The 23,900-nt window shown below is 47.5% G+C and overlaps 2 protein-coding genes across 2 annotated transcripts in view; both read left to right on the top strand.

Annotated features, from left to right (window-relative positions):
• The window catches only part of BDP1 (B double prime 1, subunit of RNA polymerase III transcription initiation factor IIIB), a 70,929-nt gene extending 59,382 nt beyond the window's left edge, over nt 1-11,547 (top strand). Inside the window, exons 36-40 of the mRNA XM_058656200.1 lie at nt 972-1,176; nt 5,356-5,395; nt 6,772-7,024; nt 9,446-10,166; nt 11,337-11,547. Coding sequence (XP_058512183.1) covers nt 972-1,176; nt 5,356-5,395; nt 6,772-7,024; nt 9,446-10,166; nt 11,337-11,468 — 1,351 coding nt within the window. The 3' untranslated portion in view covers nt 11,469-11,547. The remainder of the gene's footprint in view (nt 1-971; nt 1,177-5,355; nt 5,396-6,771; nt 7,025-9,445; nt 10,167-11,336) is intronic.
• Nucleotides 11,548-15,565: 4,018 nt separating this feature from the next.
• MCCC2 (methylcrotonyl-CoA carboxylase subunit 2) overlaps nt 15,566-23,900 on the top strand; it is a 38,316-nt gene continuing 29,981 nt past the window's right edge. Inside the window, exons 1-6 of the mRNA XM_058656419.1 lie at nt 15,566-15,755; nt 18,846-18,912; nt 20,170-20,254; nt 20,836-20,937; nt 22,043-22,170; nt 23,416-23,528. Coding sequence (XP_058512402.1) covers nt 15,627-15,755; nt 18,846-18,912; nt 20,170-20,254; nt 20,836-20,937; nt 22,043-22,170; nt 23,416-23,528 — 624 coding nt within the window. The 5' untranslated portion in view covers nt 15,566-15,626. The remainder of the gene's footprint in view (nt 15,756-18,845; nt 18,913-20,169; nt 20,255-20,835; nt 20,938-22,042; nt 22,171-23,415; nt 23,529-23,900) is intronic.

The raw sequence follows: 23,900 nt of genomic DNA, 5'->3' as shown, positions 1-23,900 counted from the left end.
AGTGGAACAAGGTGGTTACCAATATTATTTGTAATTATTCTGTTATCATAATTAGTCATTGTATAACAACAAAAGAAATATAATGTGTAGGTTTTATACCTGTTAATAATAAAGTCATTTTATTTTTGATGATGTTTACATGGTTGAGGGATGCATCTCCATGTGGACCATCGATGGGCAGGAGAGAGTTGAGGAATGGGGGAAGGTGGGTGAGGCAAGTGCTTCCAGTGTTTTTTTTTTTTTTATTATTATTATTATTTTTATTACAAAGTCAGATATACTGAGAGGAGGAGAGATAGAGAGGAAGTGGAGCTGCCGGGATTAGAACCAGCGGCCATATGGGATCAAGGCGAGGACCTTAGCCACTAGGCCACGCTGCCAAGCCCCGCTTCCAGTGTTCTTAAAAGATACCATTTATTTGAGGCGTAATACCTGGGATATCAACCTTGTGTGTTATTTTAAGGTATTTTGACGTCTAAAATGTGAGTAGTCTGGATCATAAAATGATACTTGGGAGAAGTAAGTGTCTGTGTGTTAAGCATATTTCAGTATACAAGATTGCGATAGATGTTCTTGGACATTCCTGACACTTGTATGTTAATTCCTGGTTGTACATGTGTTACATTTTAACCACCATTGCCTATGGTACTTAACTGTCTATTAAGTAACCCTAGAAATTGAAGCCCTTCACGTCAGGATGAGACATTTTAGGTTTAGTTTTATTTTACAGACATGGACAACACTGTATGCCTCAGATTTAACTCAGTCTTATGGAATATGTTGTGAGCCTTTAAAACAGGAACGAAACTTAATAACCAGCATTTCTGAATGTGCTCTCTGACTGAGGCCATGTATATATGAATTAGGAAATTTGAAAATTTCTTTTGAATTTTCGTTGTAATGATTTATGTTTTATTCTTAGGAAGTTAACTTCTAATTTATTGATTTAGTATTTTTTATTTTCTATGCAGTGTGAATTTTCCAGTAACATCACTTCACCAAGGTGCCATGTATTTACCAGTTTCTGGAAGAGATGGTTCTGAGAAGTCTCCTGCTAATTTGGATCTCACCACTAGGAAGAGATTTCATTGCAGCCTTGAGGAGAGCGATCAGGTTCCTCCTGCCAAGAAGAGTTCACTCACTTCAAGAATTCTTCATCAAGAATACGCCTCTGGGGTAAGATAGAAGCGCTACCGAATTAGCATCGCCTTAGTGCAGCAGATCCTGGTTCTGTGTTTTCCTTCATACTCTGAACTTTTAGATAGATACGTAGTTCTGACATTTTGCTCCATAGCTTATCCAGGCATAAGCCTTTGGTTCTGCGGCTAAGTCACTGCTCAGGGCAACTGCATCAGAAACAGAATCCTGGGATAAAGTCCAGCTCCTCTCCTTATGGTCTTGTCCTGCTAATGCGCATGTCCGGACAGCAGTGCTGGCTGAAGTGTCTGGGTCTCTGGCGTTCATTCGGGAGAACTACATGAACTTCTAGGCTCCTGACGTCAGCCTGGCCCAACTCCAGCTGTTGAGGGAATTTAAGGGGTGAACCAGCAGATGGAAGATCTTTCTTCCTCTTTATGCTTTTCCAAATAAAATAAAATTATTTAAAACCTATGAAACCCAAAACAAACCTAAATGGGATAAACATAATTGCTTTAAATTAAAAAATAATCTAGGCAAAACTGGCTTTAGATTGCCTTATTTATTTATTCATTTATTTATTTATTTATTTATTTATTTATTTATTATGTAGAAGGCAGAATTGCACAGAAGGGAGACAGAGGGAGTGATCTTCAGCTGCTGGTTCAATCCCCAGGTGGCTGTAACAGCTGGAACTGAGCTGATCCAAAGCCAGGAGCCAAGAGCTTCCTCTCGTTCTCCTACATGGTTGCAGGGTCCTAAGACTTTGGGCCGTCCTCGACTGCTTTCCCAGGCCATAATAGGAAAGTGGATGTGAATTGGAGCAGCCGGGACATGATCTGGCACCTGTATGATCCTAGTGCTTGAAAAGGCGACCTAGGCCCTGATTTCAGCCACTGCTGCTCCACTTCCAATCCAGTTTCCTGCTAATGTGCCTGGGAAAGCAGCAGAAAATTGCCCAAGTTCTTGGGTACCTGCCCCTCACCTGGGAGACCTGGAAGAAACTCCTGGCTTCCAGCTTTGGCCATTGTGGCCATCTGGGGAGTGAACCAGCGCATGAACAGAATTGAGCCCAGGCACTCCAATACATATATATTTCTCCCTCTTTATGTAACTTTTTTTTTCAAATAAATAAATCTCTTCAAAAGAATTTCTCACTGCCTGAGGGAAATATGAGAGCATGTGTCTAAAGTTCTTGCAACAGTCGATTTGGAATCTCCATCCTCAAAGGGAAAATTGGAGACCATTGGTCCTCGGATGATAGTGGATACAGAGCAGTGGTTTTTGCTTATCTGTGCGGGGTGCTGAGTGGATCAGAGCTGCCCCACTTTGTGTCCAGCCCCCTGCTATGTGGATGGGAACGCAGTGCGTGATAGCAGAAGCAGGTGGGAGAGACTTCGACGGCCTCCAGGCTCCTGGCGTGGCCTGGCCCGTCCCTGAGCTTGGCAGCCATTAGAGTATGCTAGCACATGGGGGATCTGGTTTTCAAATAAACAAACAAAAAAACCAAGTTTTTATGGATCTTAAGGGATAATAATAATGAAATGTCATCCCAGCTAATTGTGATTTCTTATGTTGTGGCTGGGATTAAACATCTTTTCATGTACTTAAGAGCCATTGGAGACCTGGGACGGTGGGGAGGCTGGAGTGACTTCTCCCTTTGTCTCTTACCTTCCCGCAGATACAGGAGGGAAAGAGAATGTGGAAACAATGGTCTTACCCACTTTTCCTGTAACTCTTGACCCTTTGAGCCCTAATCAACTATGTAAAGATCATCAAAAAAAAAAGCCTTTTACATTTTCTTTTCTGTGAAATGAGTTTTGGTGTTCTTTATCCGGTTTCAGTTAGGTTAGTTTTTTTGTTTCTATGCATTTCCAAGTGTTGTTGATATTCTTGAGGGTGTCTGTGATTACCTGCATGTTTTGTCCCTCTTGTGTCATTTATCTTTCGGCTACACTTCTTTTTTCTTACAGCATATTGTGCTTTAGTTTTTGTGTTTAGTTATTTATTTGTTGGAAAGGCTGAGAGACAGAAAGACAGATGATGCATTGCGGAAGGATTGTCCCTCTGCTGCTTCCTCCCCGAAGGACCCTCTGCTGCCGGGGCCAGGCCAGGCAGACGCCAGGAGCCATGAAGTGGGGACTGGGGATTCAGTCCTGATCTCCCACATGGCTGAAAGGGACCCAAGTGTTTGAGCCATCACCCCTGCCTGCCTGGCTGTGTGTTGGTTGGAAGCTGAAGCTGCGAAATGAAGCCAGTTGCTCTGATGCCAGGCATGGGCATTCTGGCCACTTGGCTAAAAACCACTCCCTCATCTTTTTTTTTTTTTTTTTTAAGATCTATTTATTTTTTATTACAAAGTCAGATGTACAGAGAGGAGGAGAGACAGAGAGGAAGATCTTCCGTCCGATGATTCACTCCCCAAGTGACTGCAACGGCCGGTGCTGTGCCGATCCGATGCCGGGAACCAGGAACTTCTTCCGGGTCTCCCACACGGGTGCAGGGTTCCAAAGCATTGGGCCGTCCTCGACTGCTTTCCCAGGCCATAGGCAGGGAGCTGGATGGGAAGTGGAGCTGTTGGGATTAGAAGTGGCACCCATATGGTATCCTGGGCGCGTTTAAGGCGAGGACTTTAGCCGCTAGGCCACGCGGCCGGGCCCTCCTTCATCTTTCTTAACAGTAAATACTTTTGCTGAGTGTAATTTAGAATGCTTGGTACCAGTGTCATGACATGGCAGGCTAAGCCTTTATCTGTACTGCGGGCAACCAATATGGGCACTGGCTCTAGTCCTGGCTGCTCCACTTACAATCCAAGCTAATGTACCTAGACAAGCAGTGGAAAACGGCCCAAACACTTGGGCACTTGCACCCACTGGGAGACCCAGAAGAGGCTCCTGCCTCTGGACCAGACCAGCCTTAACCATTGTGGGGGAGAAGCAGTGGATGGAAGATACCTCTCTCTTGTCTGTAAACCTGCGTTTCAAATAAGTTTGTAAGAAGAAGAAAAAAAAGAGAAAGATTGCATGCACACTTCATTTAGTAAGACATACAAAATGTTTTTGTTTTCTGTAATCGAATATCAGTCCTTTCATATGTGGTTCTGGAGATTATACATCTTTGAGATTTAAGGTAAAATTTCTAGTTAATACTGTTGACTTGTTCAGAATATTTTGGCAGGAAATAAGACCATAGGGCCCGGTGGCGTGGCCTAGCTGCTAAAGTCCTCGCCTTGAAAGCCCCGGGATCCCATATGGGCGCCGGTTCTAGTCCCGGCAGCTCCACTTCCCATCCAGCTCCCTGCTTTGTGGCCTGGGAAAGCAGTCGAGGACGGCCCAAATCCTTGGGACCCTGCACCCCGTGTGGGAGACCCGGAAGAGGTTCCTGGTCCCAGCATCGGATTGGCGCGTACTGGCCCGTTGCGGCTCACTTGGGGAGTGAAACATCGGATGGAAGATCTTCCTCTCTGTCTCGCCTCCTCTCTGTATATCCGGCTTTCCAATAACAATAAAAAAATCTTAAAAAAAAAAAAAAAAAAAAAGATCATTTAAAAAAAAAAAAAGAAATAAGACCGTATTTTTAGAAAATATTTATTTTCATCTACTTGTAAGGCATAGAAGCAGAAAGAGACAGAAGCAAAGACACCTTCAGTCTGCTGGTTCACCCCACAAATGCCTACCACAGCCAGGGCTCGGCCAGGCTGCAGCCAGGAGCCTCCCACATGGGTTGCAGTGTCAGCGCACCTAGGACGCTGTCAGCCGCCTCCTAGGTTAAGCCAGCAGGAGATGCCTTCAACTAACTGACACTCTTACATGAGGTACAGGCATCAAAAGCAGCTGCGTGGGCCTGGCCCGGTAGCCTAGTGGCTAAAGTCCTCACTTTGCATGCACTGATTAACTCTCCAAGTGGCTACAATGGCCAAAGTTGAGCCGGTTCGAGGCCAGGAGCCAGGAGCTTCTTCTAGATCTCTCCCACGCGAGTGCAGGGTACCAAGATTTTGGGCCATCCTCGCCTGCTTTCCCAGGCCATATGCAGGGAGCTGGATGGGAAGTGGTGCACCACAGCCTGAACCGGCGCACAGAAGGGATCCTGGCGCATGCAAGGTAAGGGCTTTAGCCACTAGGTTATTGTGCCAGGCTTTATTTACTTAAAGAAGGAAGGAACTATAATTTTACTTGTTAAGTGGATTTCTAATAACTTTTATAAATTTTCTCAAAACAGGTATGTTCAACGGAATTAATAAATGTCTTGGATGAAACAGGTAAGTGAAGTAAATTTTTTTTTTTTAAAGATTTATTTTATTTTTTATTACAAAGTCAGATATACTGAGAGGAGGAGAGACAGAGAGGAAGTGGAGCTGCCAGTACTAGAACCAGCAGCCATATGGGATCAAGGCGAGGACCTTATCCACTAGGCCATGCCGCCGAGCCCCAAGTGAAGTAAATTTTAACATTGCATTTTGCTGAGTGTTTCTGGATATATTTGATGCATTTTTCCCTGGGTGATTCCTTTATTCTTGGAAGTCCCTCTTGCTTTCACACTGTAATTATTAGGGAACCATAGGGGCTACAAAGATGTTCTTTTAAAAGTTCATTGACTGCCTTTTAGGATTTAGAAACTTGTGCATAAAATCATTTAGATCAGTGCTTACCATTACCTGAGAGTTCATTTAAAATCAGGGATCTTTGCAGGCTTAAGTTACCTACAGAAGCTCAAAAGACAGAGTTTTTCTTGTTTATAGGAATTGAAAAATCTCTCCAAGATATTAAACCTTCTAGGGGCCATTTCTTTCAGAAGTAAGACAGCTAGACATATGTATCCTGTAGTGTATACATTTGTCTGTATACATTTTTGTTGTTATGGCAGTCTGTGTTAATCTCATCATTCATGTGTTTAGCCATTGCTTTCCCGTGCAGCCACACTGCTGCTGGTGGCATCCAAGAGCATTGGCAGTGGGAAGGTTCCGTAACCTCGGTGGTCCTCACGGGCCCACCTCGGCTCTCCCAGCTTGGCCCTGGAAGCTCCTGTGCCCAGCAGTGTTAGCGAGTCTGTTCCATGTTGTCTGGAATTGGGTTGTTTTAGTGTGTGCTGGAACACTTTGGGAATAGACCTTAAAAAAAGCAACTATTTTAAGGGAAAATGAAGTTTTTTATTTAACAAGAAATTTCTCTGTCTTGTGCTAATTAAATACTGTTCTGGTTCCCACTCCTTACTGTTTAAGACGTTTTTAACTATTTGAGCCTCTGTGGGTCTTATTCCTTCTGTGGCCATGGCATTGCCCCCTCTGCTTTGGATTGGTGGTTACTGTGTTCTCAGTCCTAGATGTTTAGAATATCATCAAGTTCAAGGAATACTTGTTTTTTGCTTTTTGTTGTTTATTGCTTTTCAAGGAATCTTTGTAAACAAAAGTTTTCTAGGCAAGTTGTTGTGGTTTGAGCTTTGTATCTGAATGCAGAGCTGTTGCCAAATCTAGCAAGTTGTGCTGTTCTAAATAGTTCCAGTAACTCAACAATAATTCAGCTTTATCTTTTTACGGTAGGTTTGTTACAGAATGGCTTGCTTTTTCCCTTCAAATACTGCAATTAAACTGAATGTAGTATTTCCATGTATGTGCTGTTTGCCTTTTTTTTTTTTCAGGGGAGTCCTGTAAGGGTCGAGCTGGTTCCCCCACCCTGGGAAGCTCAGTGCATCCAGACCCTCCAAAGGAACACCTGGAATCAGCTTGCCGAGGTCTAGTGTCTGGAACTGTCAGTGAAATCACCAATCCACATGGCGAGAAAAGTGTGCCTCAGTGTCCTCGGGTTGAGGTGACTCAGGAAGAAAGAACGGATGCTGCTTGTGCGTCCCCGCAGGTGGAGAACAAGCCCGCCATGAAACCGCCCCTGTCCAGGTACCAGGAGAAAACCTTCAGTGGCAGCTTCCTCCCCCGCTCTCAGTTACAACACACACTGTAAGCAGCAACTACAACATAGGCATATGTGTAAAGGTGAAATCCAGCCCCATGGGCGCTTTCCTAGAAACAACAGTCCTCCACTGGGAATGAAAAGGGAGGAAGCTTCTGCAGGGGGAGTCGAAATGTTTTGGCTGAACGTTCATTCCAGAAAACCAGACTATTGTATGCTGTTACAGCAGCTCTTTGTTAGCTAGGAAAGGTTCTGTTGCTCTGATTGCCCGCTGCCCTGAGGGAGCTGGTGGCACTCGGGGGTGACTGGAGACAGAAGGCTGGCGTTGGAGATGGCTCTGGAGCCTGCTTTACTCCAGTCCCACAAGCGGAAGATGCCTTTTTTTTTTTAATTTTTTAGAAGATTTTTATTGGAAAGGCAGATAGAGAGGAAGGAAGATCTTCTCTGTTGATTCACTCCCCAGGTGGCCACACAACGGCTATAGGTGAGCCAATCCAAAGCCAGAAGCCAGGAGCTTCCGGTCTTCCAGGTCTCCCACGTGGGTGCAGGGTCCCAAGACTTTGGGCTGTGCTCAACTGCTTTCCCAGACCACATACAGGGAGTTGGATGGGAAGTGGAGCTGCTGGGATTAGAACCGGCGCTCATATGGGATCCTGGGCGTTCAAGGCGAGGCCTTTAGCCACTAGGCCATCGCACTGGACCCCTTTTAAAAAAAAAACTACTTGGCATATCAATGAAATCAACCATGGTTTTCTCCTTGTGAGAATAACTGTGGAATTTAAGTCTAAAGCAAGCTTCTCCCACTTTGTTTTCCTCATTGTCTGCAAGCGAGTTTTTGGACTGTTGATAACTTCTGGTCTAGCAGCGGCATCGAAGGATGATGTGGTGAGTTGAAGTAGAGGAGGATGTACAATAACCTCCCGCAAGGAAAGTGATGAGGAAGGACTGTAATGCAGGCAGGTGTATTTAATAAATTATTTTGTTACTAAAATTCCAAATAGTGAAGCATAGCAGTATTGTGCATCTTGGGCAGTATGCTGAAGGCAAGGGGGCACGAGGCATCCTGGCGGTTTAAAGTGGGTTGGGAAGTGATGTTTTACAGAGGGCAGCAAGCTGTACGTGCGCACACGGTGCATATTTTAAGCTTTTGGGAACTATGACCTATAGTGCAAACTCTCAACAGTAAGCCATGCGTAAGCAGGTGCATTTTGGTAAAATTTACTTACAAATTCAGATTGAGGCTGTACTTGGCTTGCTGACCGTTTGAGCCCTGCTTGGCACTCGGTGTGGTTCTAGGACCAGCGACAGGGACGTTACTGGAGCACTGGCTAGCAGTGCGGAGCTCAGGTCGCCCGTACTCCCGGCTGGGCTCAGTCATGACTTGAGAAGCTGCTCCGGGTGATCTGTGCATGCTTTCTGGCTCGGGAAGCGCTCCTATCATGGCGTGGTGGGATCAGTGCTTAGTAGAGTGTGCGTTGTAGCCTTATTGGAAAGACGGTGGCGTTAAGGCTGTGCCTGCTTCCCTGTCCTCGGGAAGGCAGCCACTGGTCGCTCACAGAGACGGTGCTTGGTGTTTCTAGAAACACGTATACACTTACTTGAAAGGCAGAGTTGCAGAGGTCTCCCAGCCAGCCTTCACTCTCCACATGGCTGCTGCGTCCAGGGGTGGATCAGGCTGAAGGCGGAGCTTCCTCCAGCTCTCCCACGGAGGTGCTAGGGCCTCACTCAGCCTTTGGGCCGTCTTCTACTTCCTTCCTGAGCTGCTCACCAGGAGCTGGGTTGGAGGTGGACCAACGAGGCTGTGAAATGGTGCTTACAAGGTTCTGGCACTGCACATGGCGGCTTCACCCGCTCTGTTGCAGCGCTGACCCTAAGCAGTACTTTGCGGCTCCTCATAAAGGGTTTAACCTCCTCTCTTAACCATTTTGAGAGAAAAAAAAAAAAGCACAAACTGGGACTTTTTGGAAGTTGCATTTTTTTTTGTGGATGAGTCTTCCTTACCCCTGTCCTTCCTTTGGAATCTGGCTTGTAACAGGCCATCTATTTTTCTAGCACACCTTTTCAAAAACAGATACACCTTAGTCCCATCTTTCTAGGTCTCAGATCTGCTCACGCAGTACAAGAATAAAATCACGAGCCTTTACATAGCCTGGCTAATCAGGGAAGTGTGACAGGCTTCAAATAACTTCAGTTGTAATTTTTGTTTTTGGGTAGAGTAATGTAGGATTAGAATGGCAAAAGATACAAATATATAATATTGAGCTTTAGAAATGAAATCTATCATTGCTTTGTGTCTTGATACAGAGTATGATCATTTTTTAACAAAGATACAGAAGATACTTGGCATTCAAAGGAAAAAATACCTCCTTAGGTTATGTTTGACTAATGTTTTCTATTTTCCATTTCAGACCTCACAGAAAACCCTTGGGATTTTTGTCTTTAATATGTTCAAAAAAAACCAGTCTGGGGTCTGATGAGCCCACTCAAGTCCATAGAAAGAAGCGCCTAAAACCTCTGATCCCTGCAGCAAGACAGAATGTGAAGAGGTCTGACCCACCAAGTGAGATCCAGGAGACCAGGCAGGAATCCCGTGATGCGCTTCCAGCTCCGAGCGTCGAGGCCGGGTCCCAGCCTCAGGAGACCAGGCAGGAGTCCTGTGACACGCTGCTAGCTCCAAACGCCGATGCTGGGTCCCAGCCTCAAGAGACCAGGCAGGAATCCCATGACACGCTGCTAACTCTGAACGCCAAGGTTGGGTACCAGTCTCAGGAGACCAGGCGGGAATCCCATGACATGCTGCTAGCTCCAAACGCCGATGCTGGGTCCCAGCCTCAGGAGACCAGGCGGGAATTGCATGACGCGCTTCCAGCTCCAAGCGTGGATGCCAGGTCCCAGCCTCAGGAGACCAGGCGGGATTCCTGTGACGCGCTTCCAGCTCCAAGCGTGGATGCCAGGTCCCAGCGTCAGGAGACCGGGCAGGATTCCCGTGACACGCTTCCAGCTCCAAGCGTGGATGCCAGCTCCCAGCGTCAGGAGACCGGGCAGGATTCCCGTGACACGCTTCCAGCTCCGAACGCCGATGCCGGGTCCCAGCCTGAGAATCCTGGCGAGTCAGCGGCTCAGGTGCAGGTGCGTGATCCCTTCCCCAGGGTGTGCGTCAGATGGACTGCACCTCCCGCCTAACTGGAGGGAGCACTGTAATGGGTTACTGAAGTATCTGAAATGATTTCAGAGCAACTGGATCTGTCTCTTCCCCATACTCGTCCAGCTGAAAGGGTAAGGTACTGGGTTAGGAAGTGAAGGCTGCTGGAGGACTGAACTAGCCGTATACATGACACAGAATTCATTCATTCCTTTCAGCTCGGGGCCATTTCTGGCTTGTGGAAACAGAATGAAGCAATGCTGTGTCTTATTTACCTTAGGCCTACCCTGACACCTGCAAGGATTTCAGGAACTATGAAAGCTGGGTTGTTTGTATGTATCATTTTTGTGCATTTTTGAAGCTGTCCACAGTCAAGTACTGTGTTGGACAAGTCTGCCCACCTGTGTCAAAGACCAGAAGAACACTGGTGTGATCCGTGATCTCGGCAAGGAGTAGGCCTCAGAAGCTCACCATGGAGTTTCTCAAAAATAGTCCCTAGAATTAATCTCTTGAGACTAAGATTTGATGAGTTTTAATTTTTATTACTTTTTTTTTTTTTTTTCTTAAATTTCTCTTTTTGAAAGGCAGTATGTGTGAGAGAAATCTTCCATCTGCGGCTTCACTCCGAGTGCAGCAGCTGGAAGCCAGGAGCCTGGAGCTGCAGGCCTCCGCGTGGCTGGCAGGGCCCACTTGCTTGCGCCGTGTCTGCTCCCCTCCTGGAGGGAAGCTGCATCAAAAGGCGTGCAACGTTATTCATTGACTAATCCAGTTTTCCTTTTACTTTTGTTTGATGCTGAATTTCCACATATTTTGGGACTCTTGCACATCTTCCTTTTTGCCCATGAGGTGTCCATTTCTGCGCCAGCACCATGCTGTCTTAATTGTTAATTGATACGTTCCTTTTTGGTAAGGTCTCTTGCGTTGTTTCACTTGAGTGATGACCTGTTATTGTAAGTAATGCCACAAAGGTTGTGTTAGTAGCACTCTCACTGTGTTTAGGATTCTTTTCTTGATTTTAACAGTATGGAAATACAATGGATGAATTTGTTTAGACGTCAGAATTGCCGTATTGCTTTTGAAGCAGTTGAGGTCCAGGTGGGTCACCGTGGGCAGGGTGGGAACGCTGCGTTGTATCCTTATTTTCACTGTCTTTTTAGGTGTCCTGTGATAAAGTCCTACTGGGAGAGGGACGTCAGAGTGGGCAGCACGCGGCGCCCGCCGAGGAGCCGACCACCGTCGCCGAGTATTTCTTCAACGATATCTTCATCGAGGTGGATGAAGCAGAATGAGACAGTCTCGGGCCTTGTATCTTTTGAAAGAGGCTGATGTTTAGGGACTGAATTACATCAACAGAGCAGTTCCCGGAGGGGGAAATAATCAGTTTTTGTTTAGATTGCTTTTGACTGTTGGGTGAACTTGGTTGGAAGCTTTTGTAGTCGCTGGAAACGATTTCTTGAGGTACCTTCCTCCCGAGTGAGCTCTCTCAGACAGATACGCCCCTCGTGTTTACATGCTGAGCCCCCCGGATTCGGGAGCGTCACGTGGAGATCACAGAGCCCCTGGCTGAGGGGTGGTCGTATTTAACATTGAGTGAACTTCTTTTCTGAAGTTTGGGTTTTTTTGATTTTTTAAAAATTTCCTGTATCTGTTGTTTGAGGGCATGATGAGGTCTTTTTGGTTGCCTCGGACTATCTACAAGCAGATTGTGTAGCTCCACTCTGGTGTGGCAAGATGAAAACTTTGCTGTTGTCAACTGTTTGGCTGACGGAAAAATATGTATTTTTCTAATTCATGGTGGTATAACATTAGTCCTAATTGGAGAACTAGTATTTAAAGTTATTTATAAAAATGACACATCAGAGAGCTTATTTATTTTTAAATTTATTTATAATGCTAGTCAGTTTTAATTATATCCACCCCTCCGATTGTGCATAAGGGAGACATGAACAAATTTTGTCTGTTGTCTTTTCCTCTCTAATTTTAAAGATATTTAAAGTGATAACAACTGGAATGGATATTTTTTTCTATTTAGCCTATTAACTTTATACTGTGAATTTTTTTTTGTTGTTTTTATTTCTTGGGTAATCTCAGGATTTTCATGGGTGAGGAAAACTTGATTTATCAGGCCAATTTCCTACATATATACACACACTCCTTTAAAAAAAAAATTCTTGATAGTTTTTTTCCCCATAAAATTCTGCTCCGGAATACTTAGGAGTACACACTTAATTTTGCTGTTAAAAATGGAAAATAATGTCACAGTAGGAAATCAGTGATTATCACAATATGAATTTAAAGATTTTTAATTTTGAAATTTGATGATTTGCAGGTTATCAAATACAGTAGACCCTTGTCTGTTACCTGCCCAAACAGATCTTAGTGATTCAAGTCAAACTATTCCAAGAGCAGACCGATTGTGGTTTCATTGAAAGACCTCTTGGGTCGGTAACACATTCGTTCTGGAGTCAGTAAGGCATTTGTTAGGAGTTGGAAGCATTTCCTGCAGATTCGTTTGGGGTGTGCCGGCTTGATGTCCGGGGCAGGCCAACAGTCCCGGGCGGGGCGTGGGTGAAGGGCTGGGGCCAGGGTGGGTTCCGAGTTTGATTTGACCTCTCTGGTGTTGCCCTCACTGTGTCCTGGTTGTCATTGAAGTTGCGATTTGTGCCTGAATAAGTCAGATCTGCTGATTGCATTATGAAATGATTAGATTTTTTTAATTGAAAGAGTTTTTAAAGTCTTCTGTGGTTTAAAAAAAAAAAACTGGTAGCTGGTTTTTGAGGTGCTTGGTCAGTGTGTGGGCTCAGCGAGTATGACAGTACGGCTCATCTGCAGAAACCCTGCCGACACAGTTTTTACTCATAGCCTTAGAGTGAAATTGACAACTTTTTTGTCACAAAGGAGGATGTATCGCTATGAATGGACATTCTGTAGAGATGTACATTTATTTATGCTGTGGGATTAATATGCCACAAAAATCATGGAGTAAACCACAATCCTGTTTTATAACTTGCTTTTGTAAATTCTAAAAAAAAAAAAAAAAAAAACTCATTCTGAAAGGATTTCCTTCTCTCAGTTAGTACTGAGTTGGACGTTAGGTTGCCATGATTACCGTCCCTGTGTGATGTTTATTTTTAAACTGTGTGCACATGTCCCTGTTGATCCACAGTCAGCTATTTTTATGGAAGATAGACTTTCTTACTGGATAGTGAATACGCAGGGCATTCCTTGTATTAGAGAATCAAATTGGCCAACTCAATTATCCTGGTTACTCTTAAAATGAGTCTTGGAAGGAAAGATGCAGAATCATTGTATTTACCTTGTATGATGGAAAGACAGGTACGCTAAGTCTGATTTAATGTAAAGAAGATATTGCAAAGAATTTATTTTATAAATCTTAAAGGAGATACAATTACAGCTATTTATCTTGCTTTTTCTTCCTGAACACTTAGGTCTCAGCAAGTGATGGGCATGTTGGTTTTAGAGCCCAGTGGTTGGTAAGTGACTGGGGCCCAGGTATAAACTTCTGTATTCACTGTGCACCACCATGCTTGATAGAGAAATGACCATGTATTCTGTCTTGCCTGAAGAAGTCTTTGACAAATAGATGCAGTATCTGTCATTTGTAAATTTTCTTGTTCTAAAGAAAAGTTATGTTCCATAGGTATACATTATGTAAATAAAAGTTATTTTATAGTACTTCGGTTGTGTCCTTTTTGATCGCTTATTTTGATCGCTCAGTTAAGCAGGATCACTGTTTTCAGGTGTACTCTACTTACTTTCTTCCTTCTGTCAAAATACACCTGCAGGAATTAATTTTTTTTAAAAAAATTTATTAATTTTATTACAGCCAGATATACACAGAGGAGGAGAGGGAAAAAAGAACAGGACATATTTCATTTGTAATTTTTTTTTTAAAGATTTATTTATTTTATTACAGCCAGATATACAGAGAGGAGGAGAGACAGAGAGGAAGATCTTCCATCCGATGTTTCACTCCCCAAGTGAGCCGCAACGGGCCGGTACGCGCCAATCCGATGCCAGGAACCAGGAACCTCTTCCAGGTCTCCCACGTGGCTGCAGTGTCTCAATGCATTGGGCCGTCCTCGACTGCTTTCCCAGGCCACAAGCAGGGAGCTGGAAGGGAAGTAGAGCTGCCGGGATTAGAACCGGCGCCCATATGGGATCCCGGGGCTTTCAAGGCGAGGACTTTAGCCGCTAGGCCACGCTGCCGGGCCCAAGATTGTTTTGTTTTTTTAATATATGGCCTGGGCTGTCTCACTCCTTGTTGTTCTATTAGATTGGACATGGTACTAACCTCTTATCCTTCTGGCTTAAGTCAATCTGCCCTTCAGGAAGAGGAAGATTTTTTTTTTTAATTTGTTTATTTGAGAGAGCACTAGAGAGGGAGAGGGTGGACGTGGGCAGGGACAGGAGCTAGTCCTGGCTGCTGTACCTCCTCCTGCTAATGGCCAGAGAAAAAGCATCAGAAGGCCCAAGTGCCTGGACCCCTGCTACCCACATGGGCTTCCTGGATGAAGCTCCCAGCTTCTGTCCAACACCGGGGCTAGCCATTCCAGCCACTGGCGGAATGAACCAGCGGATGGTTCACTTTCTGAGTGTGTGTGTCTTTCTGTAACTGACTTAAAATTATTTATTTTTACTGGAAAGTCAGATATACAGAGAAGCGAGACAGAGTGGAAGATGTTCCATCTAATGGTCCACTTCTCAAGTGTCCGCAATGGCTGTAGCTGAGCCGAGCCAGGAGCCAGGAGCCTCCTCCAGGTCTCCCACGCGGGTGCAGGGTCTCAAGGCTTTGGGCCGTCCTCGACTGCTTTCCCAGGCCACAAGCAGGGAGCTGTTTTTGTTTAAGAACACTGTGGATATTAACGAAAACAAGCACTACATACAAATCATTGCGCCTTTCCCTTCTACGGGTGTGATTTTAAGGCTGTCACATCATCCAAGCACACAGCCGTGCCAGCCCATGCGTCCACCTGGGGAGTCACGCCTGGTGTTTCTGGGGGTCAATGCCTCTCCCGTCGACCTACACTAGGCTGCCTCCCTGGGCACTCTGCCTCCGGTTCCTTGAACGTGCGTCCTGCATGATCCCTGCACTCCGGCCTCCCGGGGTCCTCTGACCCTTCGTCCCCGGGCTCCTCTCCCTTCCCACATCCACCCTGCAAACGCCAACTGGGGCATCCGGTCATCTCTGAAGACTACTTCCGCCCCGAGGAGCCTCTCTTCCCTATTGGCTGCAGCAAGGGGCGCGGCAAGCGGCGCTGACCAATCGGGCCTGGGCGAGGCCTGGGCTGAGGCGGCGCTTCCGGGACGCGCTCTGCGCCTGGCACCGGTCTGTGTCTGGCCGCCCGGGAACTGCCGTTCATCCCCGGTCTGTCCTGCGCGGGCAGCTCCTCTCCTCCTGTACCCTCGCCGTGCTGCCCGCCGCCATGTGGGCCTTCCTGAGGACTGCCCTGCGGCCCTGCGCGCGCGCCGCTGTCCCCGGGCCGCGCGCCTACCACGGGGACGCGTTGGCCCCGATGGGCACGCAGCTGGACTCGGGCTCTGCCCTCTACCAGGTAGGCTGGCAGGGCGCGCCGGCGGGCTGCGGACCACAGCTAAAGGTAGCGGCGGTCCGGACCCTGCAGTCGGGTCCAAGCCGTGTGGGTCCACTCCAGAACTGGCCAGCCGGTCGCGTGGGCAGGTGCCTGCACTCCACCCCGGAGACCTTCTGGACTTTGTCAAGCCCCTTGGTGACGTCGGGAGGGACCTGGTGGGGGCAGCTTTGGGAACTAAAGGGCGAAAACACTTTACTCCCGGACTGTGGATACCCAGACCTTCAGAAGTTTGCCATACGCACAGAACAATATGTGTCCTGCAATGTCTTTAAGTGTCTCTTCGTGGAATTGGGAGCTTTTGCAAGCTTCCAGAATAGAGTCACAGCTTGTTAATGCTCAAAGCTGGTACATTCTTTTTCCTTTGGGAAGATTTATTTATTTGGAAGGCAGAGTTGCAAAGGAGAGAGAGAGGGAACCTTCCATTCACTAGTTCACTCCCCTAAATGGCTGAAGCAGGCAGGGCTGGGCCAGCATGAAACCAGGAGCCAGGAGCTTCTTTTGGGTTTTCGTGGGTGCAGGGGCCCAAGCACTTGGGACATCCCCTGTTGCTTTGCCTAGGCTATTAGCAAGGAGCTGTATCGGAAGTGGAGCAGCCAAAGCTCAACCTGGCACCCAAATTCCCAACATTTTTTTTAAAAAAAGATTTATTTATTTTTTTTGCAAAGTCAGATATATACAGAGAGGAGGAGAGACAGAGAGAAATATCTTCCATCCGATGATTCACTCCCCAAGTGTCCGCAGCGGCCGGAGCTGCGCTGATCTGAAGCCAGGAGTAAGGAACTTCCTCCAGCTCTCCCATGTGGGTGCAGGGTCCCAAGGCTTTGGACTGTCCTCGACTGCTTTCCCAGGCCACAAGCAGGGAGCTGGATGGGAAGTGGAGGTGCCGGGATTAGAACCGGCGCCCATATGGGGTCCCAGCACATGCAAGGTGAGGACTAGGTCACCGCACCGGGTCCTGGATTTGACAGTTTGGATGAGGTTCTTTACGGAAATTTTCTCAATTCAAAACGGTCAAGTCTTTTGTCAAAGCAAAACAAAACCAGGGGTAGATACTGAGCCGGAACATTTAAGATGCTGGTTAGGATTCCCGAGTCTGCACTGGAGTGGCTGGTTTGATTCCCAGCTCTGCCTCCCGACTCCAGCTTCCTGCCAGCATGAGCCCTGGAAGCAGCAGATTGGTGATGACTTGAGAGGCCTGGGTTGAGTTGCCAGCCTCTGACTCCGGCCGGCCCAGCCAGAATAGACAAACACATGAAGAATAAAGCCAAAGTCCCTGCCAGGGAGCTTAGGGAGGGAGGCGGGATGGGGTGCGAAGCATGAGGGCCTTGGTGATGGCTGCCCGGCTGCCCACCTGCTCGTGCCATTCCTCTACATTTGTTTTTCATGAATGCAGAGACTTTCCACACTCATGGGGCACGAGGGGGCATTTCACGGCTGCGTTCATGGGAGACACCAGGCGTCACACTGGAGGGTTTTTTCCCAACCCTTGAGTTAGTGTAGTAACAGAACCGAAGCACAAAACAAGAGCCTAAGGCTGCTTTCTTCCCGCTTAGCAGCCGTGTTTTAATCAGCACATTTTCTTCCCCTGTGGTAAAAGCGGGAGGGCAGCGTGCGGGGAGCCTGGGCTTGAGGCCAGAGTAGCTCACCTGTTCCTGATCCGTCAGGTGGTGGCTGCAGTCCTGGCTCAGGAGAAGATGGCACCTGGTGGGGCCAGTGCAGTGGCTCAGCAGGCTAACCATCAGCTTCGCAGCTTCGGCATCCCAGATGGGTGCTGATTCTAGTCCCAGCTGTTCCACTTCCGATCCAGCTCCCTGCATATGGCCTGAGAGAGCAGTGAGAGATGGCTGCAGTCCTTGAGCCTCTACCTGCATAGGGAAGACCAGGGAGAAGCTCCTGGCTCCACACAGCTCCAGCTCCAGCCATCGTGTTCGTTTGGGGAGTGAGTCCGCGGATGGAAGATCTGTCTGTCCTTTTATCTGTAAATCTGCCTTTGGCATCAGATGTGGGGACAGATATTCCCGAGCCCTGCTCTGCTGCTTGGGTTTGTGTGTCAGGAGCCATTGCACTCACAGGGCCTGGAACAGGGCCTCTGTCAGGTTACAGGTGCTCAGGAGGCGGCGTTTCAGTGGTTTCCCCTGTGGGGCCTCAGGCCAGCAGTTCTGAAGGGCTGCCTTGCCAGCGACACTGTGGGAGTGGCCCTAAGACCACCTGGTGAGGATGGGTGCACCTGGTATGTAATGGTGGGGAGCTCTGCTTTCCTGCAGTTCCTTCAGAGGCTCCGGGGGGAGGGTTCTGTTCTTCCTGCAGGTGGACAGGGTGTCGGGGTGAGCACCCACCTCTTGGTTATCTCTTCATCCAAGCATACAGCTTTCAGCAACTCTTCACTGTTTGGCAAGCATGGCGAATGTTGCCAAAACCCACTGGCAAGCCCCGCGCCCACACGGCAACACTGTGCAAGCAACACAAGAATACAGCGTGGCATTGTGATATGCATGGTACACAGGCTAAGCCTGTTTTTCTGGAAAAGGCCAAAGCCGCAAACAAGATGGTTCTGAGGTTTGAGTGTGCAGAGCCCAGCTGCGGATCTAAGGGTGTTGGCTGCCAGCATTTTGAATTGGGAGGAGCCAAAAAGAGAAAGACCAAGAATCCAGTTATAAGCTCCAAGTTTTGTTTTGAGTGCAATAACATCTAAAAGTGATGTTTGCTTTGCAAACTAGGAAAGCCAATGGAGGTCAGTGAAGTTCAATCCGTGTTTTAGCAACAAAGATGGTGTAGCGGGAGCACAGTGTTGGTGAGGAAATGAATGTGGATTGGCTTTTGAACGAGGGGTGAGATTTTGGGAGCGGTGCTGGAGAGGGGTGGTGGCGTTGGAGAAGGCGTGAATGGTGGTCCTCTCTCCGTTGGACAGAACTGCCTGGCAGAGACCACAGCAGCAGGTGTGGCCGCATGCCACTGCGTTGCAGAGGGGGGACAAGTTGATGTTTTTCCTTCTTCCTTATTCTGGTCAAAAGCTACTTTCTCACGTTTCTCTCCGCCCTCCTTGTGTTGCAGGAGAACTACGAACAGATGAAGGCCCTGGTGAATCAGCTCCACGAAAGAGCACAGTACATAAAGCTAGGTGAGCCCAGCGTTTCTGTGGGTTACCCTTCAGACTCTTCCCCAAGAGGTGCTGGTTTTGGGGAGAACTAACAACACCAAGCAGGGGTGCAGACTTGTTCTGTTTTTCCCATTAGCTCTTTTTTTTCAGATTTATTTGTTTGTTTGGTTTTTTTTTTTTTTTTTTTTTTTTTTTTTTTTTTTTGCAAAGTCATATATACAGAGAGGAGGAGAGACAGAGAGGAAGATCTTCCATCTGCTGATTCACTCCCCAAGTGACCGCAATGGCCGGTGCTGCGCCAATCCGAAGCCAGGAGCCAGGAGCCTCTTCCGGGTCTCCCATATGGGTGCAGGGTCCCAAGGCTTTGGACTGTCCTCGACTGCTTTCCCAGGCCACAAGCAGGGAGCTGGATGGGAAGTGGAGCTGCCGGGATTAGAACCGGTGCCCATATGGGATCCCGGGGCGTTCAAGGTGAGGACTTTAGCTGCTAGGCCACGCCGCCGGGCCCGATTTTATTATTTTTTAAAATTAGTTTTTTTTTTTTAATTTAAACTTAGCAGTTTATAGTATTCAAGCAAGATTTTACAGAATTGTGCATTCTAAGGCGATCAAAAGCATATTATATCTCCAACAAGACATATAGTAACAATTGAAGAGTAAAACAGTCTTAGACGGATGAGCAGAGACATCCCCAATAACTTAGCAAGTGAGGAGTAACAGAACTCTGCCTCCTCCCTAGGGAGGACTAGGAAGAGGCAGATCGGGAGCCCGGCCAGTAAGGTACAGGCTGAGCAATTATAGGCCAGCTGGCTTCTTGAGAGGTTGATTTTTATTTAGAAGGCAGAATGACAGAGAAGAGGATACAGAGAGAGAGTGAGCGAGAACACTTCTGTATTCTCTCTCCAAATGGCCTCATTGGCCAGGGCTGAGCCTGGTTAAAACCAGGAAGCTGCAACTCCTCCAGGGTCTCCCACGTCGGTGGGACTCCACCAGGGGCCCAAGCACTTGAGCCATCTTTGGCTGCCTTCCCAGGGGCGTTCGCTGGATCAGAATGGAGTAGCTGGGACTTGAACTTGTTGCAGCACAATGCAGGTCGCACGAGTTCTATTCTTTTGCTCCAGAAAACTGGCAACTTGTAAGTCACATGGAAAGGAGTTGTTTCTCACAGGCTGTGCTGACCTTGCTAGCAGCGCCAGCCTTGCAACTCAGCGTCGTGTGTTTTTCTGGAGACCTTCTATCCTGTCAATGTAACGTAGTGACTTTGATTTTTAACCGTAGGAGGCAACGAGAAAGCGCGAGCCCGTCACACAGCAAGAGGAAAGCTCTTACCCAGAGACAGGATCGACACCCTTCTTGACCCAGGGTCGGTGCATGGCCGGGTGCTGGTGCCGAGGGTTCTCTGCTGCGCGTTACATCATTAGATGCTTTATAAATGCACAAGGCTGATTCTGGCTCGTCTGAGAAGTGTCAGACTGCCTGCAGTGTTTGGTCTGTTATTTTAACATATTTATTTATTTGAAAGGCAAAGTGACAGGGGAAGGGCGGCGGGGGGAGAGAGAGCGAGAGCTAGAGAGAGAGATCTTCCATCCACTGGTTTACTTCTCAAATTGGATGTAACAGCCAGTTCTGCTCCAGGCTGAATCCAGGGACCAGGGACTCCATCTGGGTCTCCCACATGGGTGACAGAGGACCAAACACTTGTATAATTTTCTTCTGTTTTCGCAGACACATTAGCCGGGAGCTAGCTCACAAGCAGAGTAGTTAGGACTTGGACTGCCACTGGAGTTTGGGACCCAGCCTTGGAAGCGTGCCCTGTCACTGGGCCACTTTTCCAGATCTTACGCACAGCACGTGCACTTAAAACATCACCCCACTGAAGAGTTGGGTTTTCTGGGTTTGTCTTTTAAGTGACTTGATTCAAGCAGTGCCCCGTTTTCCCTGCAGGTCCCCGTTCCTGGAACTGTCCCAGTTTGCAGGTTACCAGTTGTATGGCAATGAGGAGGTGCCGGCTGGTGGTATCATCACGGGCATTGGGAGAGTGTCAGGGTGAGTACCTGCGGCTGCACTCAGGAACACGAGTCACGGGGCGTGTTCACCCACACGTGTTTGTGTGCAAGCTCTCTGCTCTTTCTGTCCTTTAGAACATAGGCGTCCCATAGAGCAGGTGGCCATTGGATTCTCCCAAGGAGTGTCCCACAAAAGGTGCTTGTTACAGCCTAGCCCTCCTTACTTAGTCAGACTCTGCAGGGCTGGACTTAGTGTGTTGTTTTCAAAGACTGTACACGTGATCTCCTGTACAGCTGGGGTGAAAGCCATGTTTTCCAAGTGTGGTCCCCAGGTGGCCATCGCAGCTTTTCTGCCGAGGTGCTAAGCCAGAAATGCTGCGTGGGGCCCTGGCACATGTGACTGAACGAGCCCCGGCTTCTGGTGTGGGCTTTCTCTGTGTGTGTTTCCTTGGACTTGAATCTATGCGCGGTTTCCCGTGAGCCGCTGGTGGTGAGGTGGTGAGCGGCCCTGTTCCCTGCCCTGGCTCTCTGCGTTCCCCACCCTGATGTCTGTCATCTGGGATTTTGGTGAGAAGGAGCCCTGTTGGAGGCTCACTGTATCTGTCACATGTCTTCAACGTATTGGTTTAGAGTGTAAATCCACTGTGACTTCAGGCCACACCGTGACGCTACATTTTAGATTAAGCTTTTGGTTTTTTGGAAGACCATCATGCCAAAATACTAGACAACTTCTGAAAGACATACTAAATTTATGCTGGTACTCCTCACGGGTCCATATACATTTTTTGCAAATTGTCTAAGTTGAAAGAAACTCTTAAAACAAGTGTCTCATCCCCAAAGCTTACATTTTTAATTTTTGGGTGTTCTTCATTAGCGTCTTTTCATTCAGGGAGCTATCATGAAATGAGGCTTAGGTTTTAATTTTTCAAGTGGGAGCTTGCAGGCTTGTTAACGGGATCATTCAGAACTGTGTAAATGAATGTGCCGACGCATAGTGAAGGCTTGCCTTGATATCGTCCTGGTGTCCAGGGAGCGTCCCGGGGGAATGTGCTGCAAGCTGGAGCTTATGCTGAGCATCTCTGAGGTGCTCCTTACTCTGAAGCAATCACACACTCTCTCTTTCCGGTGGAATTTCTGCCTTTCAGCGTAGAGTGCATGATCGTTGCCAACGACGCGACTGTCAAGGGAGGGACCTACTACCCAGTCACGGTGAAGAAGCACCTCCGGGCACAAGAGATTGCGCTGCAGAACAGGCTGCCCTGCCTCTACCTGGGCAAGTGACCAGCTGGGGACGCACAAGCCTGTGTAGAAGGCTGGACATGGGACATGATCAGCGGGTAGTGAACAAAACCTAAGCGGTTGATTTCTGGCATAATCACAAAGGAAATTCTGGGGAAATCTCCTGCAATAATACTGCTTAGGAACGACCCCTGGGAACGCCTTGGTGCAAGTGGGGGCTTGGTTTATCTTCATTCCATGCTGTGGAAGTTTTTTTCCTTCCCTGTATTTTTACTCTTAGCCATAATGAGTCCACATTGTGAAAACAACAGCTACTATTCATGGATCTCTTTGAGTGCCCAACACCATGGGAAAATTACGTAATTTGAGCAAATTTAAATTTGGAATTAAGATACTTTTTTTTTCTTTTTTTTGTGAATCACATTTATTGATTTGTGAATGCTGAACTGTTCCTGCATGCCAGAGATAAATCGCAGCTAGTCCGGGTGAATGATCTCTCTGATGTGCTGTTGGATCCTGTTGGCTAGTGGGTTTTTTTTTTTAAGGTTTATTTTATTTATTTATTTTTATTACAAACTCAGATATACAGGTAGGAGGAGAGACAGAGAGGAAGATCTTCTGTCCGATGATTCACTCCCCAAGTGAACGCAATGGCCGGTGCTGTGCCGATCTAAAGCTGGGAACCAGGAACCTCCTCCAGGTCTCCCACGTGGGTGCAGAGTCCCAAGGTTTTGGGCCGTCCTCGACTGCTTTCCCAGGCCACAAGCAGGGAGCTGGATGGGAAGTGGAGCTGCCGGGATTAGAACCGGCACCCATATGGGATCCCGGGGCGTTCAAGGCGAGGACTTTAGCTGCTAGGCCACGGCGCCAGGCCCTTGGTTAGTGTTTTGTTAGAGGATCTTTGTGTCTGTGTTCATCAAGGGTGTTGGTTTGTAGTTCTTGTTTTCTGTTGTATCTCTGTCTGGCTTTGGTATTAAGGTTATAGTGAGTTAATAAAAAGAGTTTGGAAGGATTGTTCCATTCTGATGTTTGTGGATTGTTAGAGGACTTTAGCTGTTCCCAAGAAGGGAATGTCCCAAATGTTTCAGGTAGAATTTTGCACAGAGCTAAGGGAAGCCTGATGGGTTTGGGATCAGTAGTGATGCTTGAGCTTGTCTTGGGGTGTGGGAGAAAGACTGCAGAGCGTGTGTGGAACGTGACTGTGACCGGGAACCACTGTGGTCCGTGGGCAGTGGGTTCTGTTCACAGGGATGTACTCATGTCTCTCACTGTCCTTCAGTTGATTCAGGTGGGGCGAACTTACCTCGACAAGCAGATACGTTTCCAGACCGGGATCACTTCGGCCGCATTTTCTATAACCAGGCAGTCATGTCGTCTAAAAATATCACACAGGTACTGTCTCAGTGGTGAGCTGCACTGCTGTTTACTCCAGATGTCCTTGCCAATCAGCTACTCTGGGATGATTGAAAGCAATCGCACAGGATTTAGTCCCGCCCCCCCCAACAGAAAGTGTCTTACAATTGTCCCTAGTCAGAGCCTTCTGTCGATCTTGGCACTGCCCCATACCGCACTAGAGGTCATTTCTCTAAGAAGACAAGTTTTGAAAAGAAAGGGCATATGGTAGTTGCTGTTCTTAGCCTGTCCTGTGGAGAGATTCTAGAACAAGATGGGGCAGGAAAGGTCACGGTCAGTTAAGCTTGAGTCCCAGCTGCTCTGCTTCTGATGTGCCTGAAAGGCAGAAGTGGCTCAGGTGTTTGAGACCAG

The sequence above is a fragment of the Ochotona princeps genome, chromosome 28 (assembly GCF_030435755.1).
Source record: "Ochotona princeps isolate mOchPri1 chromosome 28, mOchPri1.hap1, whole genome shotgun sequence".
NCBI classification, from domain to species: Eukaryota; Metazoa; Chordata; class Mammalia; order Lagomorpha; family Ochotonidae; genus Ochotona; species Ochotona princeps.
The sequence above is the reverse complement of the archived record's forward strand: the minus strand, read 5'-3'. Positions and strand labels throughout refer to the sequence as shown.